At 44.5% G+C, this 18,776-nt stretch overlaps 2 protein-coding genes across 2 annotated transcripts in view; one reads left to right on the forward strand and one right to left on the reverse strand.

Moving 5' to 3' along the window:
• LOC310798302 (NACHT, LRR and PYD domains-containing protein 3-like) overlaps positions 1 to 18,776 on the forward strand; it is a gene marked incomplete at its 5' end in the record, with an annotated part of 621,920 nt that overhangs the window by 524,322 nt on the left and 78,822 nt on the right. The gene's annotated exons all lie outside the window — the stretch shown is intronic.
• LOC310791029 (caspase recruitment domain-containing protein 8-like) overlaps positions 4,389 to 18,776 on the reverse strand; it is a gene marked incomplete at its 5' end in the record, with an annotated part of 40,426 nt that continues 26,038 nt past the window's right edge. The window contains 3 exons of the mRNA XM_083652745.1: positions 4,389 to 7,880; positions 18,032 to 18,094; positions 18,410 to 18,602. Of these exons, the coding sequence (XP_083508871.1) occupies positions 7,567 to 7,880; positions 18,032 to 18,094; positions 18,410 to 18,602 (570 nt within the window). The 3' untranslated portion in view covers positions 4,389 to 7,566. The remainder of the gene's footprint in view (positions 7,881 to 18,031; positions 18,095 to 18,409; positions 18,603 to 18,776) is intronic.

Raw genomic sequence — 18,776 nt, forward strand, 5'->3', positions numbered from 1 at the left:
CAGGAAGGAGGTACAGGGTCCCTCTCTGTTTGAGCTTCTAAACTCAGGAAGGAGGTACAGGGCCCCTCTCTGTTTCAGCTTCTAAACTTAGGAAGGAGGTACAGGGTCCCTCTCTGTTTCAGCTTCTAAACTCAGGAAGGAGGTACAGGGTCCGTCTCTGAAGGAGGTACAGGGTCCCTCTCTGTTTCAGCTTCTAAACTCAGGAAGGAGGTACAGGGTCCCTCTCTGTTTGAGCTTCTAAACTTAGGAAGGAGGTACAGGGTCCCTCTCTGTTTCAGCTTCTAAACTCAGGAAGGAGGTACAGCGTCCCTCTCTGTTTCAGCTTCTAAACTCAGGAAGGAGGTACAGGGTCCCTCTCTGTTTGAGCTTCTAAACTCAGGAAGGAGGTACAGGGTCCCTCTCTGTTTGAGCTTCTAACTCAGGAAGGAGGTACAGGGTCCCTCTCTGTTTGAGCTTCTAAACTTAGGAAGGAGGTACAGGGTCCCTCTCTGTTTGAGCTTCTAACTCAGGAAGGAGGTACAGGGTCCCTCTCTGTTTCAGCTTCTAAACTCAGGAAGGAGGTACAGGGTCCCTCTGTTTCAGCTTCTAAACTCAGGAAGGAGGTACAGGGTCCCTCTCTGTTTGAGCTTGAATGAATGAATGAATGATTTGTCCGTTAGGAAAATTGGTTTCTACATCATGGTCATTGGCAAAAAGGACATCAAAAACAACAGACAAGACAACAACACAAATTATTGGCAACATCAACACATCACAAGATTGGGCTAGGGGAGGGGTTGGATGGGTGGTGCTGGGGGGGGTATCAGAGTCCGTTTATTAGTCCAATGGATCTGGGGACCAATGTGCACACGTCATCGCAGACCAGCCGGAAGTCGTAAACTCAGTCGTAAACTTGTAAACTCAGGAAGGAGGTACAGGGTACAGTACTCTGTAAACACAATCGCTATAAAAACTTGTTTATCCCCCAATCGAACAAGCTCATTAATGAGAAGCTATAGGGGCGAGCAGACGGACACGTAGGACCTGAGAGCTCCTTGAATAGCGTGATATGGGCATAGCCTACGAGATACACATTCATGTATCTATAATGTGTGTGTGTGTGTGTGTGTGTAAGAGGAGAGGGGCAGAGAGAGCGGCGGTCGCTGTCTTTAATCAGAGCCTCCACAGTCTGCATGTTAAGTCTGCATCACACGCAGCACAGAGAGAGAGAGAGAGACAGAGAGAGAGAGAGAGAGAGAGAGAGAGAGAGAGAGAGAGAGAGAGAGAGAGAGAGAGACAGAGAGAGAGAGAGAGAGAGAGAGAGAGACAGAGAGAGAGAGAGAGAGAGAGAGAGACATGGGTCATAATATGGTGATATTAACTTCAGACCTCGGACAGGCTCAGGCTCACTTAACCCCTCGGGCCGGGGTAGGGCCTGGCCTGAATGCCACAGACCTGGGTCGGGCTGGGGCCAAAATGTCAGGCCCGTGCAGCTCTCTACACTGTTTAATATTGATTTGCTTGCTGTCCTTTGAAGAACATAGGCTCAATACCATAACTGACCCCTGCGGATTGTCTCAATTAATTTCCCAACCAACAAGAATTTCTGTGAATAACATCGGTGTTAAAACTTCTAAATGTATTGATCACATTCTCGCAAACACTCCTGATTTGTGCTTTTCACCCGTTTGAGTCCCAGCTGGCTTCAGTGACCATAATGTAGTTGCTGTCACCAGGAGAACAAAGCTAACAAGCCTGTCCCAAAATTGTAGTCTCAAGATAATTTAAGAAATTTCATGAGGATGATTTTCTTGACGATGTTAAGAATATTAAATGGGCGGATGTATGCTCCATTCATGATCCTGAGATCTCTTTGAATTTATTTATGAAGTATTTCATGAAAATTGTGAACATTCATGCACCATTAAGGAAATTCACTGCTAAAGCAAAATGTGCGCCTTGGATAGAGATCGCATTGAAGAACTTGATGGCTCAAAGAGATGAGGCCAACAAGTTTGCTGCTCTTTCTGGTTCTCTTGTTGATAGAAAACATTGTACCACTTTATAATAACGTTCAGTCGTAAGTCATTTATAAGCCTTTATAATGATGAACTAACCATTTACAAAACATTGTCGATGATTAATAAATATTATGTTAACATACAAATGTGTTGTAAGTTATCTATAAACCTTTAGGAAATGAAGTGTTCCTCACCTGTTGTAAATGACGTGTAAATAATTTACAATTCATTTACAAGGCTTTCTGCATCCCGTAATCTAAAGTGTAAACCATTCATGACACATAAATGTGTCAAGCTGGGAATATGCTTGATGTTTGGCCCGGCCGCACGGAAATGAGAGACACGGAATCCTGAGGAGAAAACGTGTGGAGCTTTTATAATTTGTGCGGGTTTCTGCTGGCGGAAGTGAGCGGGAGTCTTGAAAACTTTGTCCGCCCAGCCGCGTCCGTAGTTACAAAATTTGGGGTGTGCACAGCCAGGCGAAAACCGTCCGCACAGGAGCCTTGCGGAGGGGCGTGTCTGCTGATTTGACATTACTTTTCGGCACGGACACTCGCGGTCCTCGCCGATGCTGGAAGCATAATTCCAGCTTTACATACAAGGGGGTAGCTCTGTTTGTCCAAATTGAAGCCAATGCGGAAGTGTCCTCTTTGCCTGCAGGGGGCACACCCATTTTTGTGGACTTCTGTTTTGAAGCCTCAAGTATGGCCTCGGTAAACACTTTCCTAATGAGTTCATGTCTCAATCACTAGTTGCAGACTATGTTGTAGTTGCAAACTATAGTTTGGGGTGTGATTGACAGGTCGCTTGTCCACTGATCACACAGCTCGCCGATCACAGACCAATAGCAGGCCGTGCTCTGTGGGAAACCCGTGGCCTTGTGTCGAGATCCAAGATGGCAATGGCCAAAATGTCATATGTGAGGCGTCAAAAAACAGAAGTCCACAGACCAATGGGTCGCCCCCTGCAGGTCATTCGAAATAATGCAGGTTTAAGTGCACTTCCACATTGGCTTCAATTTTGACAGAGCTACCCCCTTGTATGTAACACATTGATGTGTGATGAATGGTTTACACTTTAGATTAGGGGATGCAGAAAGCCTTGTAAATTAATTGTAGAAGAGGTATGGAACACTTAATTTACTAAAGGTTTATATGACTTACAACACATTTGTGATATGTTAAAATAGCATTTATTAATCATCTACAAATGTATATTCATGTTTTGTAAGTGATTAGTTCATCATTAACTAAAGTCTTATAAATTACTTACGACTGAACGTTATTATAAGTGTTACCCCTATCATGCAAGCTGCTGCTATATAGCTGTAGATGCAGTTAGCAGGTGTAATTTGGTCGAAATAAAATAGTTTGTACTCAAACTGCTTACTGGTCTGTGGATTATCTTGACCGAGTAATCGGGTCATGATCTCTGGAAAGAGACATTGCTGTTTTTCAAATGTATCTTGCACCATTTTTTGGCAATTTGAGCACCACCACCGCCGAGTACCAACCAGTTCCATTGGACTTGAGCCAGGAGTCAGAAGTCATCTTAAATGAAGTATTTATCATCGATCTTAGCCAAGAGATGCCAACGTTGGGGTAAATTGTGCCATTGATTACTGAAGTAAAACAGAACATTTTCATCTCATATACTGTAATGCTATATCAAAGCAAGACAAAATAAAGATAACACTAAAGTCCAGTGTACTATAACAGGGTTAAACAAGGCTAAACGGTAGCAGCAGTTGACCTACATATTTAACATTTTCAGAAATAAAAATTATGTTCAAAATGAACAAAATCAACTATCACAGAGCCAGGCTACACTTGCCAATACTGCAATATTCTTCAACAAGGTCTATTTAAACATTTAAGAACAAAATGAAATAAAATTTCACTAAATCAACTGCAACTGCACTGGCACAACTTAACCCAGGCCTTTTGGCACAAATCACCCCATCCCCACCATTTTAACAAACTTGTATCATATAGCTGGTTTGGAGCTAACATCATGCTAACAGTATAGCCTCATATTGTAGCTTACTAAAACACTAACACATGTGTGAAATGTTTTCAAGCTTGTCTATAATTGTTCAGACACAACCATCAATAAACCTTGATCATAAAAAATGTATTTTAGTTTTTTGAACTTAATTGTGCTTAGCTCTTGTGCCATCTGCCTCCCTTCTTTGCAGTGAGTAAAATGGATGCCTCTTCAAAAATGTGTGGTCACATGACCAATTTCTTCTATGGTTTTCTAGATACAAGGGGTGGCACTTCCCCCCCTGGCACAACTCACCCCACTCTCCCCTACTGTCTGTTAATTTGTGTTTGCATATAAATGTATTATGAATGAGTATTCTGGTGTGGGTGTTTACTGATTTATTATGTGAAATACGGTCAGGTGTTATCAGAATCAGAAAGACTTCAATGATCCCCGGGGGGAAATTGGGACAAGTTACAGTAGCTCACTCACAGACACACATAGCATAAAATAAACAGTAGTAAATGCGATAAGCAAAATAAGCAGAATAAGAACACAACATAGCATAGAATAACAGTAGCAAATGTGATAGAAGCAAAAATAAGTAGAATATGTCTAAGTAAGCAAAATACGTATATAATAAGTATACATTCCGTGCCAATTATCATTATTGCACACTGGACTTATATTAAGTCGGCTTGCCCTATACGTTACACGTGGCTCAGCCAGGCACAGTTAACCTATCGGCTGGCTCAGTCTCAGGGAGACTGAGCGTCTCTGAGGTGCTCTTTTAAGAGAGGCATTAAATAGACCAATGGCCACAGGCAGGAATGATTTCCTGTACCTCTCCGTATTGCATCTAGGTGGAATCAGTCTCTCACTGAACGTACTCCTGTGTTTGACTAGCACGCCGTGGAGTGGGTGCAAGTCATTGCTCATGATGGAGCGTAACCTGGACAATGTTCTCTTCTCTGACACCGCAGTCAGAGAGCCCAGATCCAGCCCCACAATGTCCCTGGCCTTACGGATCAGTTTGTTGAGTCTGTTGGCATCCGCTGCCTTCAGCCTGCTGCCCCAGCACACAATAGCATACAGGAAGGCACTAGCCACTACCGACTCATAGAACATCCTCAGCATGGTCCGGCAGACGTTATGCATTGTTGTTAAGTACGATGCTGAAGTTCAGCAATTTGGATATGTAAGAAAACATTGTTCGTTTTTTTTACAGATTCAAATTGCGCATTTTACATTGCTGTAATTCTCAGCAATGCCTGGAGAATGCACTTTCCAAGCTCCTGGTGGGTTTTTAGGTGATTATCCTTCACATTCACTTGCTAATTATATATTGTATCCCTTTCTTTTAGATTGTTATAGCATAATGTGTAAGTAAAGGAACTAAATGAAGCAGTCTGAGCCCATGCAGTGGCCTCTGTGACTCAACTTCCCCCCCGACCGCCTCACAGGCCAGATGGTTACACTACAGGAAGTCTGGCTCTGTGCTCTGACAAACAGCTTTCCTTTCTGCCATGTTTCTGTTTCAGCTCAGTCTGCTTGTGCTTCTGCTGGTGCAGTGAGGTCCTCCTCAGCGGCAGCGGCTGAATGAAAGCTGCAGTGATCACACGCTCCTGTGGGTTCAAAGGTCAGCGGCTGCTCAGTCAGTGACTCAGTGACTCAGTGACAGCGGCCTGTTTGTTTGGTTCAAGCGGGTGGAAGCATTGACTTTCTGCTCAGGTCACACAAGTTCAAGTTTAATTTCAAATTGTATTAAGATTATAGATTAACCCCTTGAGATATTTTATCATCTCATTTTCGAGAGCGTACCAACCTATATCACAATCACTATACAACAGAGCAGTGTCAAAATAAATCAAAAAAGATGGACATACAATAATCAATACAGATCGACACACAATAATCAAGATGACAACGTAAGGCAAAACAAAAGAAAACAAGACTTGGTGGAAACCTATATGGCCAGGCCTTGACAAATATTGTTTCCAAACTGTCCATTCCTACTGCATAAAGTGATCCGGTGACGTGACGGGTCTGTTTGTATGTCTGTATTCTGCAGACATACACCCCCACCCCCCCCAAAACAAACAACAAAAAAACAATAAAAACAAAACGTAACAGCGTCTTAATAACCTTTTCTTTTTTCAGTGAAAGGAGTGTCAGTCACAATCCATATCAGTGTGGAGTGAGACAGAGAAAAAGTGTAGCAAACTACATAACTCTGATATTGTAAAATAATTCAGTAATGATGAAAAGTATGAGCTACATTAATTTAGTAGAACAGTTTAAATTTAAAACTTTTCCTGTCGAGAAAGCTGCAGCAGATCCAACAGTGGACTGGTGCCGCCACCTGTGGGCCAGAATACAGTGATACAACTATACTGAAATACTGAAATAATGTTTGCACTGTGTTGTACGTACAGTGGCGTGCCTGACCAAGTTGGTGCCCTAGGCAAGATTTTTGTTGGTGCTTTTCTAGCGGCTAATCGTGTGGAGAAACTATGCTAACAGACAGACAGAGGCAGAAGGGCTCAGTTGTGTGCGCGGATTGACTGTGTTCGCAGGCACCGTCAGTTGCAGCCAGAACAATCTACATGGCTCTGGGCTGCAGCATGAGCGGGTTCACTTTGATCACGGCTATTTCAGGCTGTGTATTCCTGACATTTCTGTAATCTGGAGAGCACTGTCACCACCTAAGGGTTCTGTAAAATAGGTTATAGACCTCCAATAGCTACAATATTTGTACAAGAGATGCAGAAGGCTTTGATCGACGTACCACCGTCAAAAAACGCATTGGACGTCTAAAGACGTCCATGGCACTCTACGTCACTATTTAATTGGACGTCTAAAGACGTCCATGGCACTCAATGAGTTAAAGACTTAAGACGTTGTTGTGCCCTTTTTTTGTCTACTATTGTAAAATAATAGTAGGCCTATTATCATATAAAAGTATTTGTAATTTTTTTTTTTTTTTTTTTACCCTCTCTGGCCCCTAGCATTTGCCTAGTTCGCCTAATGGACGGCACGCCACTGTGTACGTACTGTATTTATGTGATGTAATGTGATGTTTTACTGATGCCTGCAGGGAATCTGCAGCAGAAGCTTCATGCCCAGAACAAACTGGTTGTAGAGAGGGAGGGGTTGGAGCTCAGAGCTGAGGCCAGAGAGAAACACTGCCTTCCTACACACGTTTTTGGTCTTCTGAGAAGGATCTACGAAGGATGTAGCAACTGCTCTGTTTACTTGCTTAGATTTATTAGCTACCTCAATTCATTTATAATATCCTCTTGGAGGAACTGTTCTTACATTTAATTGGCATTAAGTTTTAAACATTAATAATTCATAATAATTTCAGTGTTTGAAAACACACCTACACATGTAAAGCAAACAATGTTTGAAAAGATTGTCCATAGCTTCAGGCCTCATATCAACAGGTCAGTAAATCACTTTCGGAGGGAAATTCCACTGACCTAACATGCTTTAAAGGCAAATCTTCTTAAATACTTAATGTTGATAGACACCTGTTTCTGTTACCACGTTTCAACATCCACCTCAGTGCAGTTCAGTTCTAATTTCTGCTTGAGGTCAAGTTCAGGTCTTTGGAAAGGCAAGGGTCCTGCTCAGAGAAGAAGGTGATCATAATTAAACTGGCATCTTCTCCTTTCCTTTGCACATTGTCGATCAATTCTTGTGCTTTGTCTCGTCTGGATTTTGTTCTGGCCCACTCCATTTCTTCATGATTTAATACCCTCTGCCGCAGAAGTTCATCCAGTATGTTGTCTAGAACAGGTTCAGACACTCGCTTGATAAACTCTGGTCGAGCTGAGCGTAGCCTCTCCCGTGCTGAGAGACTCAGAGCCCTTGGACTGCCGGGACAAGGATCTGGAAGGTAAGTTGAAAGAAAAAGACTTCTATTCAACAATCAGCATTCACATTGCAACAGAGGCCTCTTTAGAGATGAGAAGAATTTGAGAAGGACCAAATTAAAATAATACTCTAGTATGGCTCCACCCCCCCCCCCTTCCATGTAAAATTGCAGGACTTTTCTATTTCTATTACTTTGCACAACTGGAGTGCTTCCATGACCTGAAATGTCCTTCCTGGTTTGTCAATGCTTATTTTCTATGGGATGAACAGACTGCTTTCAACTTGAAATAATTCCTACATTCCTCCAACTCGTACGCCTACAGTATATGTTGTCCAAAAATGGATGCCCAAAACATCTGTTGCTCATCTGTTGTTTATTTTTGATCTCTTGAGACGAACAGGAGCCTTCTAACTTTTGCATCAGACTGTGGTCATTTGTGTATTATTTATTGCTCCTAAGGGTCGCTGATGAAAGGATAAAAAAGAGATGCACTAGTATAGACAAGTTTCCTGGGCACTTCCGGTTTGCTTCCGGACTCGGCCGCGATATGTCTGTCTCTTCCGGTCTTTGTGAATACAGAGAAGCGTAACGTACTAGCGTAGTAGCCATAGCGACCGCCGAAAAAATGCAAACTTGGGATCATTCTCCGAGTCTCCTGTCTAACGAAAGAGTGTCTATCCCACACCCGTTGACAGTGGACACATGGGAAGATAATATGTGTAAATGGCCGAACGTAACTACAGGCAGGATTATAGCGTATTTTGAGGAATCAATGGCGGTGGACGGCAACGCGATGAACAATCTCAAAAGCTCCGAAGCGTACCAATATCTCCACAGCCCTCGTCACAGATGAAGAGAGAGAGGGAGAAGGGTGGAGAGAGAAGCAAACTATTTTTTGCAGATCTCAAAAGCAGGTAAACACTGTTGAATTAGTGAGAATGTCAGAATGATGTCAGAAGGAGGAGAGAGCAATGATCGCTTCGTCAGTGCGCCCTGCAGCCTGGAGGCTTGGTGCGGCTGGGTGTCGTGATGTGCTCTTCAAAGTGGATTTGGAAATAAACACATGGTTAATGTTGATTTTATCTACCTGATGTCTGATCAAACGCATTCCGCAGCAAGGCACACACAGCTGAACACCTGCTGCAGCCACAGTGTCACAGTGAAGTGAGCGCACTGACTGCCCCGTCCCTCTGCTGCTCCTGTCTGAGCACACAGCTCAGATGTGCTCGTGACCATTTCAGAATGATGAACACACCCAGCGAAACAATCAGCTCATACATGTTCTATAGTTTTGTTAACTCCGTGTGTGCTGTCATTACTTTTTCTTCACTGGCTCATTTGGTCTAATCTCTCTCCCTCCCTCTCATGTTCATCATGCACACGCATGCATACGCGCGCACTCAATGATGAAACAGTAGTTTTTACCGCGTTACAAAAATGCAGACATGAAGCGGTCTAATTGACGATTGAAAAGTATCAATTAACGTTAGTCTTTACTGTCCAACAACATGGCAGTTCGGAGAAATTGTTTCACAACAACGGATTGTTTGTAGACTGCATTGACAACTGACAGCTGCGTGCGGAGTGCGAACTCGTCGTTATAATGTTGTGGAGCCCTGTAAGACACAGAGAGCACAGCCCTCGTCGTGTGTGTGAAGAGAGAGGAAGAACGGGTGAGACAGAAGCAAACTATTTTTTGCAGATCTCAAAAGCAGGTAAACCACTATAGGATTAGTGAGACTAAAGGAGAAGATACTGTAGTGATGCGTGCTTTGTCAGTGCGCCCTGCAGCCTGGGCTGTCGTCAGCTCAAACAGTACTTCACGGGGCGGCTGCGTGTCAATTGATGTGCCCTTAATATGAAATGCGTGCAGCTCTAAGCAGCCCATCTGACCACTCGTTCAGGCGTTTCTGTGTATTGTGACAGCCACGCAATGCACAATGTGTTCCAGAATAACCCATTGTTAATGACGTCTGCTAACGTTAGTGTAGCTGATATTAGCGATCGTTGTAAAAAAAGTTTAGATATTTCGGCTGCTGCCTTCTGATGTGCTCGCTGCTGTGGACGGAATGTGGACTTAACCGGAAGCCGGGGACATATAAGGCTGCTATGGCGCCGCCCTAGGCCAGCGCGGGGAAACTTGTCTATACTTCTCTGAGACAAATGAAGTTGCAATGAGATAACGGAACTGACGCGTAAAGTGTAAAGTTTAATATTAAAATGTGCATGATGACTCTCACCCACTCCACGGCGTGCTGGTCAAACACAGGAGCACGTTCAGTGAGAGGCTGATCCCACCCAGATGCACCACAGAGAGGCACAGGAAATCATTCCTGCCTGTGGCTCTTTAACGCCTCACTAAGAAGAGCACCTCGGAGACATTCAGTATCGCCGATTGGATAGCTGTGCCTTAGTTACGTCACACGTAATGTGCAATTTGATTTAATTTAATTCCAGTGTGCAATAACTGCAATTTGACACGTCCTGCACATAGATTGTAACTGTAACTACTTATTGAATGCTATTCTACAATTCTTACTTTTACTATCCCATTGACCCTATTTCATTCAAGAACACTCAAGTCATAGAATTAACCATTTATTGCATAAATGAATATCATGCATACAATTATGTTTGGCGTTGAAGGCTCCGCTCTTAGAATTAATTTAATATTTAATTTAATATTTAATTAATTTAATTCTCCCTGAACTCGGCTCAGCAGCATGCTACGCCGAGCAGGGAGCGCAAGCAGAATCCCCCATGGGAATAAAATATTCCAGATACATTTATACCATAGAAATTAAGAGGGAGCCTAAAAGCAAGACATGGAAACATGTTCATTTTTTGAGCCATGCAGACTCCAGAGCTACAATACATGATAGCATTTGCATTTGATCTAAAAGGTGGAGGTTGGGGTGGAGGTGGCAAGCGTTTGCCAGCAGCCGCACGATCCGCCAGGATCCAGTAAGGTGGGGAACAGATCAGTGAGTGAAAGGCTGCCCTATTTAAACGGACCGCCTTGTTGTGAGAATGACTGTGATTGGAGAATTGGTTAAACGGTGAACCAAACAGAGGCTGTCAGCTGGTACAGCTGGGGCGTCGACTATGACATCATGTCTTGAATGAACTAACGCAGGCTTCATTTTATTGCATTTTATTGTATTGACTGTTTTTACATTTAGGGAGAAACTGTGTGATACTGTGTTATGCTATGTTGTGTTATGTGGATATTTCATGCCTGAGTGCGAGCAACTGTAACTTGTCCCAATTTCCCCCGGGGATCATTAAAGTCTTTCTGATTCTGATTCTGAAAAAAGGTCCAAATACCTTATGAAAGTGCCTTTGATTAGAGAAAGTAGCAATGAGCTGCTAGGGTGACGGTACCACAGAAGAAGAATATACCATGAAGAAGAAAGGCCCTGTAAAACTAGCCCAGGCTACTGCAAAACTACGCTAGCAGCATAGACGTTCAGAGAGGACTGGTCAGCTTTGGGGATTTCAGCTCACAGCTTTTTCACCAGCAATAGGGTCACTTCCCAGACTCTGGTAAGGAAACAGCTATAGTGAATGATTCAAACAAGATGTCTCCAGAAAGAGAATAAGTTTGACTTGTGCTTTCAGCCATTAAACTGAGTGGAAACAACACGTGATCATTTGTAGCAGCAGTTGAAACAGAATTTTGATAGAATATTGGCAAAAAAGTGGTTGGGTTTGCCGTCGGTGACACTAATCATTTTAGCAATATTTGAGAAAGTAAAGAGAAGAATGTGAGATGAGTCTGAGACTTCCATGAGACAAATCTGGGAAGTAAGATCCCTATAGGAGAGTATAGATCTTGTGGCGGTTCCACAAAGAACATTACAGAGACATTCACCTTAATGTCCATGCGCCCTTTAAGGAGTGAGGTTAGGGCCTCAGGTGAGTTGAGGAGTAAGTTAGCCCTTGTTCACAGTCTCCTCGTTCCTGCGCACCCCACAATTGGTGACCCCGACATTATCTAAATCATGCACGGCACCACTGCACGATTAATCAAAATAGTACCCGCAAAAGAGGCGTGGTTTTTAACAACTAGCCAATCACATTGCAATATGGACTGCTCCAGCTCAGAGCCGTAGCTTTTACAGCGCCAGACACGCCTATTTCCTCATTCATTCAAAGCCAAATCGTGAAGCTTTACTACTATGTCAGAATCAAAATCCGCATTGGATATTATTAGTCTGTTCCCGAATGACTGTCTAAAGTTACCACTTTTATTCACATCAGTCATTTATTTGAAGAGCGGTCTCTGCCTCCACGTATCGTATACGGTGGCGCCGCACGCGGCGACCCGACTGAGGGCAGCAGATGGTCTTTTGGAATCTGTACATATTGCAACAAATGTTTATGTACTGTATAATATTGAAGTGTGCCTTTATTACTTTCAAACTAGTAATAATGTATCTCAATTCTGAAGTGTGCCTTTATTACTACTATCAAATTAGTAATGATGTTGTAATTTCCACTACTGTCTGATGTGAACCAAAGTGCCCTTCTGGGACATGTATTAAACTGATTGATTGATTGATTGATTGATATCCTACAGCAGCTCAATTCACCCTCTCAATAAACTCAATAAAACCGGCATGTCTTTTTTGCGAGTGGAAGCAATGTGTAAACTATCTCAGTCCAAAATCCGTATGTATAGAGCATTTAGGCTCAATGAATAATAATGATCTCATGATGTGTTTAGTCGCACTGATTGAATAATTCCTATAGGCTATCAATAAAAAAAAGAATGATAATAAAATAAAAAAAGGCTTCTGAACTGAATCGACACGGTACGTGCGGGGATAGATTTCATTAAAAAACAATAGCCTATTTTGTGGTCACATATATAGGCTATTGTCAGCAGAGTTGCATATCTCCATATTTCATATAATGATGCTGGAAATAAGTTCAATCACATCATACAGGCCAAAAGCAACACAGTTGCAGCTGCAAATGCAGGAGTAGCCTATATATGAATCATCTGTGTGCAGGCGATCCCATATTGAATTGCTTAGATGTAGTAGGCTATTCTAGCACGTATGACCATTTCCAACTCAACGTCAGCCTCAGCTCCGTTGCGCACACGGCACAGTGCGCTTTGGAGACGTTTATGTAACCTTTTTATGCCGGTTTAGTGATATTTCTCCACTCACCATTCAGCTGCAATCGATCGGCGGGGTCAAACAACGTATCTAGGCTACTTGAGAGTACAAAAATGAATATATAAAAACATATTCCAAAGTGGTAAGTAGGGCTTAATTTAAATGTAGCCTGCAACAAGTGCAAGGCTAATCAGTCCTCGATTAATTCAACAGGAGGATGCAATGTATTTTTCATATGGGCACCATATGAATGGTGACTCGCTGTTTCCAGAGAGCTGATTGGTAAGCAGGTGGGTCTTTCATGGGTTTAGATCTTATCCTCTGAACTTAACCTGCTACAAAGCCGTAGAGCATAAGTTGCTATGGTGATCTATCTCGATAAGAAGTTAACTAGCATCGTGGTATGGCAAAACTAGGGTTAAACCTGAAGGGCGTGTCCACAATACTCAAGCCGCAAGAGGAGGGGAGGGGGCGAGGGGGTGGTGGGGGCCAGAGAGTAACTACGACTTGCAAGTAATGGATGCGGCAAGCTCAATCGGTGTTGTCCAACCTTACATGTTTGAGCCACCAGAGCCCACATGTAATCCAGATGAAGAGGACACAGCCCCCCCCGAGAATCCTCATTCCTCTCAACCTGCAACCGAATGGTATTTTCCCTCCTTAACAATTATGCAAGTTAGGAATAAGTATTTCAGTCTAGCTATAACGTTATTAGCTAGCCAACTACGTTAGCAATGACACTATTTAGTCACAGATCAAGCTAGCAGCTATCATGTTTTCAGTGTTGTTGCATAGCAAATATAACGTTAGGTGCCAGAACCCCCTAGTATTTCATTCACATGCAGATCTTGAGACTGCTTTTGTGTAGAGTAGGGGTGGGCGGATCCATCCCAAAATATCGATACTACGTCCCGTTTTGAGGATCGATACCAGTTTTTTTCCTCTCTTCTACGGTTATATCCATCTCATCAACTGTTCTGTGTCAGTGTAGCAGCGTTCAACTCAACTAAAAACACTGTTGGCCAACTGAAAAGTGAAAACTCACCCGGAGTTAGTCAGTCTGTGTGTGTGTGTCTCCCTCCCCCCCCACCCCCTCCCCTTCTTTCAAGTTTAAAGGTTTTATAGAACGGACCGAGTTTATGACGTGATAAGATTTTTAATTTGAGCACGTCGGGCACTGCTCTCTTCAATGCGGAAGTGGAAATCCAGCCCTTTATTATTTAAAGCGATTTTGGGGGTTTGGGTTGAAACTAATGTCTTCTACTTTCTGAGGCACCCAATTACTCACGTAAGACCCTAAATAACATAGTTAGAAGGTTTTTGTGGATTTTGGTTTCCAGGGACTTTAACTATGCCATTTAGCTAAATTAGTATGATAATAAACAACAACATCAATAATAATAACAGCAGTAACAATAAAATGAATAATCAATATGTGTCAATAATAAAATAGATTAATAAAAGTTGATGATGGCCAATTATGCCAATAATTATTTTTTTCATATCAGGTAAATCAGTGCAATAAACGCTGACAAAAACCGTGATCTCAATTCACAGTAAGAAAATTGTAATTCTCATTTTATCCAGAATCATGCAGCCCTAGCTCAAAGCTATCCTGGTTGACTTACTCTAATATAAGCAACATACCGATAGTTTAAAGTAACCATTCTTAAATAGCAAGTCTTACATGAGTCTTTTTGAAAAATATGTTTTGAAGATCAAATTTTATACATAGTGTAACAAGTCAGGAAATACGGCTTTCTTCTTAATTATGCTCTTTATTAGCACCCGACAGAGCACTGGTGGCCGTGCCCATGCCACAATAACCCCCACAACACACAACAACAGCTCTCTCTTAGCTTAGCATAGCTCTCCCCCCCTCTCCAAAAGCCCGTCCTTACACAGACGCAGGTCCGGAAACATTCCACAGTCCCTTCGTGGCACCGTGAATTGGCACATGTGAATCTCGCCGCCACCCACGCGAGTACCGGACCGATGTCAGCGTCCTCCGCCTGCCTGCGTCCCCACTCATCTACGTCGACATCCACTATGGTCACGTCGTCATCCGTCAGGTCCACATCTGAACAGTCCCCCCTCCTCTTCTTCCTCCTCCTCTTGCACTCGCTCGTCCTCCTGCCCCCTACCCACAGGGGGCGGCGTCACTGCCTCAGCTTCCTGCACAGCAATCGTGGGGTGTGCAGAGGGGCTAGGCTGGGCCGGCTTCTCCGGCATTGGCACCACCTGCTCACCTGGAATCACGAGCATCGCTCTCCCGACTGTAACAACGTTCTCTTCCCTCCGGCTGCTCACATTCTCCCCAGCCCGTGTCCCTCCTCTGTCCTCCAAAATCTCAGTGCAGTTTCTGGTCAAATGTCCAGGCTCCCCACATGACCAGCAGAGTCTCACCTGCCAGCCGCGCGCACGTCTCTCCTCTCGCGCTGTCCTCTGATCTCCGACAGTGTCCCGACACTCCCTGTTTAGATGCCCGAATGCACCACACGTCCAGCAGACTCCCGGGCGCCCCCAGGACCGCTTCCCCCGCGGCCATGGTCTGGCCCCCTGGAACGCTGTGGCCCCCCTTAGCCAGGTGACCATGTCCCCCACAAGTCCAACAAACTCTCTGCGGCTCCTCCATCCGCTGTTCTCCACGCTGCGTGGTCTCCCGCAACAGCTGCATCAGCTCCTCCGCCCAGGCAGGCGTCACCTCCAACACCCGTCTGATCTCCTGCTTCAGGTGGGCCTCCATGCCAGCAAACTCCGAGCTGAAATCCGGAGCCAGTATATACTTCTCCTCCTCCCCTTTCATCTCCAGGCGATCCCCGCACCGCGCCATCATCCTCGTGGTCCTCAGCAGCAATTAGCAGCCGTACCGCTAATGCTTAGTTTGACTTCTGACACCAGTGTAACGAGTCAGGAAATACACTGAGGCTTTCTTCTTAATTATGCTCTTTATTAGCACCTGACAGAGCACTGGTGGCCGTGCCCATGCCACAATAACCCCCACAAACACCAACCTCAATAGCTCTCTCTGCTTCCTAGCTCTCCACACACAACCGACTCTCCCAGGCTCACGCTCCAACTTCCTGACCTGTTCCGCTCTCTCCCACAGCTCTCCTCCCCCAGCCAATCCCAGGTGAGCCTCTCTCTCTCACCCCACCCACTGGCTGTACGCTGCCTTCACAGTCCCACAGAACCCCGTAAACCCCCACATACATGCCAAACCACACAGGTAACCCACATGCACAGAACAGCACAACACAGAGACAGGCAGACATCAACAAATACAGTAGCATACAAAATGAGCCTGCTTCAATACAAAAAAATTTTTATACAGAAAATAATTAAATTGACCAGAATGCACCAGTCTGAATCTTGAGATTGCAATGATTCTGTAAACATGCCATGTTAGCTTACTGGGAAAAGACTAAGTATGTTGATCTGTCTTTACCATGAGGTTCATCTCACGTTGTCAGACCCAACGACGTGTGTCAGCAAGGAGGGTCTGAATGACATATCAACTTTCTGGGAGACTTCCCCCAAAATCCCTCCAGATGCTGTGGGAGAAATCTGATTGGCTGGGCACCGGCCCACGATGTCCGTGTTTGGTCAATTCATTTGTCTATCAAGCATAGTTTTTTTTTTGTCTTGGGGCGGGTGCTAACTACTTTTCAGAGTTGTGTTCCAGACATATTCATCTACGGCTGGCTACTGCGAGACTACCGCAAGGTCTGCAGCAACTCAATATCAATGATTGTAATAAGTTTTAGTAGCCACGTCATGAGCTCACCTTGTCTCACGTCCTGGTTAACAGATGAGCTCACCTTGTCTCATGTCCTGGGTAACAGATGAGCTCACCTTGTCTCATGTCCTGGGTAACAGATGAGCTCACCTTGTCTCATGTCCTGCTAACATGAGCTCCCCTTTCTCACATCCTGGGTAACATGAGCTCACCTTGTCTCACGTCCTGGCTAACATGAGCTCACCTTGTCTCACGTCCTGGCTAACATGAGCTCACCTTGTCTCACGTCCTGCTAACATGAGCTCACCTTGTCTCACGTCCTGGGTAACAGATGAGCTCACCTTGTCTCACATCCTGGCTAACCTGATCTCACCTTGTCTCATGTCCTGGGTAACAGATGAGCTCACCGTGTCTCACGTCCTGGGTAACAGATGAGCTCACCTTGTCTCATGTCCTGGGTAACAGATGAGCTCACCTTGTCTCATGTCCTGGCTAACATGAGCTCACCTTGTCTCACGTCCTGGGTAACAGATGAGCTCACCTTGTCTCACGTCCTGGCTAACATGAGCTCACCTTGTCTCACGTCCTGGGTAACATGAGCTCACATTGTCTCATGTCCTGGGTAACAGGTGAGCTCACCTTGTCGTATGTCCTGGGTAACAGATGAGCCCACCTTGTCTCACATCCTGGGTAACAGATGAGCTCACCTTGTCTCACGTCCTGGGTAACAGATGAGCTCACCTTGTCTCACGTCCTGGCTAACATATGCTCACCTTGTCTCATGTCCTGGGTAACAGGTGAGCTCACCTTGTCGTATGTCCTGGGTAACAGATGAGCCCACCTTGTCTCACATCCTGGGTAACAGATGAGCTCACCTTGTCTCACGTCCTGGCTAACATGCTCACCTTGTCTCATGTCCTGGGTAACAGATGAGCTCACCTTGTCTCACATCCTGGCTAACATGAGCTCACCTTGTCTCACGTCCTGGCTAACATGTGCTCACCTTGTCTCATGTCCTGGGTAACAGATGAGCTCACCTTGTCTCATGTCCTGGCTAACATGAGCTCACCTTGTCTCACGTCCTGGGGAACAGATGAGCTCACCTTTTCTCACATCCTGGCTAACATGAGCTCACCTTGTCTCATGTCCTGGCTAACATGAGCTCACCTTGTCTCATGTCCTGGCTAACATGAGCTCACCTTGTCTCATGTCCTGGCTAACATGAGCTCACCTTGTCTCACGTCCTGGGTAACAGATGAGCTCACCTTGTCTCATGTCCTGGCTAACATGAGCTCACCTTGTCTCACGTCCTGGGTAACAGATGAGGGCCCTGCCGCTGCTCCGCTCTCGGTGGATGATTCTGAAATTGAGGGCCATGTGTTTCATGATGTTAAAAGCTTTGCAAAGTAATGTTGTTGCTATGATGCAGATTCATTTACCATACTGATTAATTTATGTTATATGCTGAAAATCTGCTCCAAGGAAGCTAGATTCCTCGCTGCATACGTGTGTGCACACACACACACACACACACACACACACACACACACACACACACAGAGATGCCACAGCAGACTGTGAATGCAGCCAGACTGAAAAATGATCTAAAGCATTAACTACCATCACCTTCTCCATTCTAACAGACTGAGTGAAGCTGTAGGATTTAAGTTTTTACCAGGCAGATCAAGCACATGCTTCCAGACTCTCCTCTTTTCATTTTGGACGACTGGTGTCCTCTCTTCATTTTGGACGACTGGTGTCCCCTCTTTATTTTGGACGATCAGAGTCACTTTCTCTGTTCTTGTATCCAGGAGAACCTCAAATGTTGGGAGGTGATTTCCATATTTTGGATCAAATGGTAAGACATCCTGAAAACCAGGAGAAGTGTTGTTGTTTTTGCTCCCAAAGAATATGATATAATTGAATGTTCGTGTTTTACATCTAAAATAACTGAATCTGCATAAAACACACACACACACACACACACACACACACAGGTCCGGCCATAAGGGGGGGTAAAGGGGTAAGCTTCCAGGGGCGTC

This window comes from Poromitra crassiceps (assembly GCF_964638095.1).
Source record: "Poromitra crassiceps genome assembly, chromosome: 2".
Classification (NCBI taxonomy): domain Eukaryota; kingdom Metazoa; phylum Chordata; class Actinopteri; order Beryciformes; family Melamphaidae; genus Poromitra; species Poromitra crassiceps.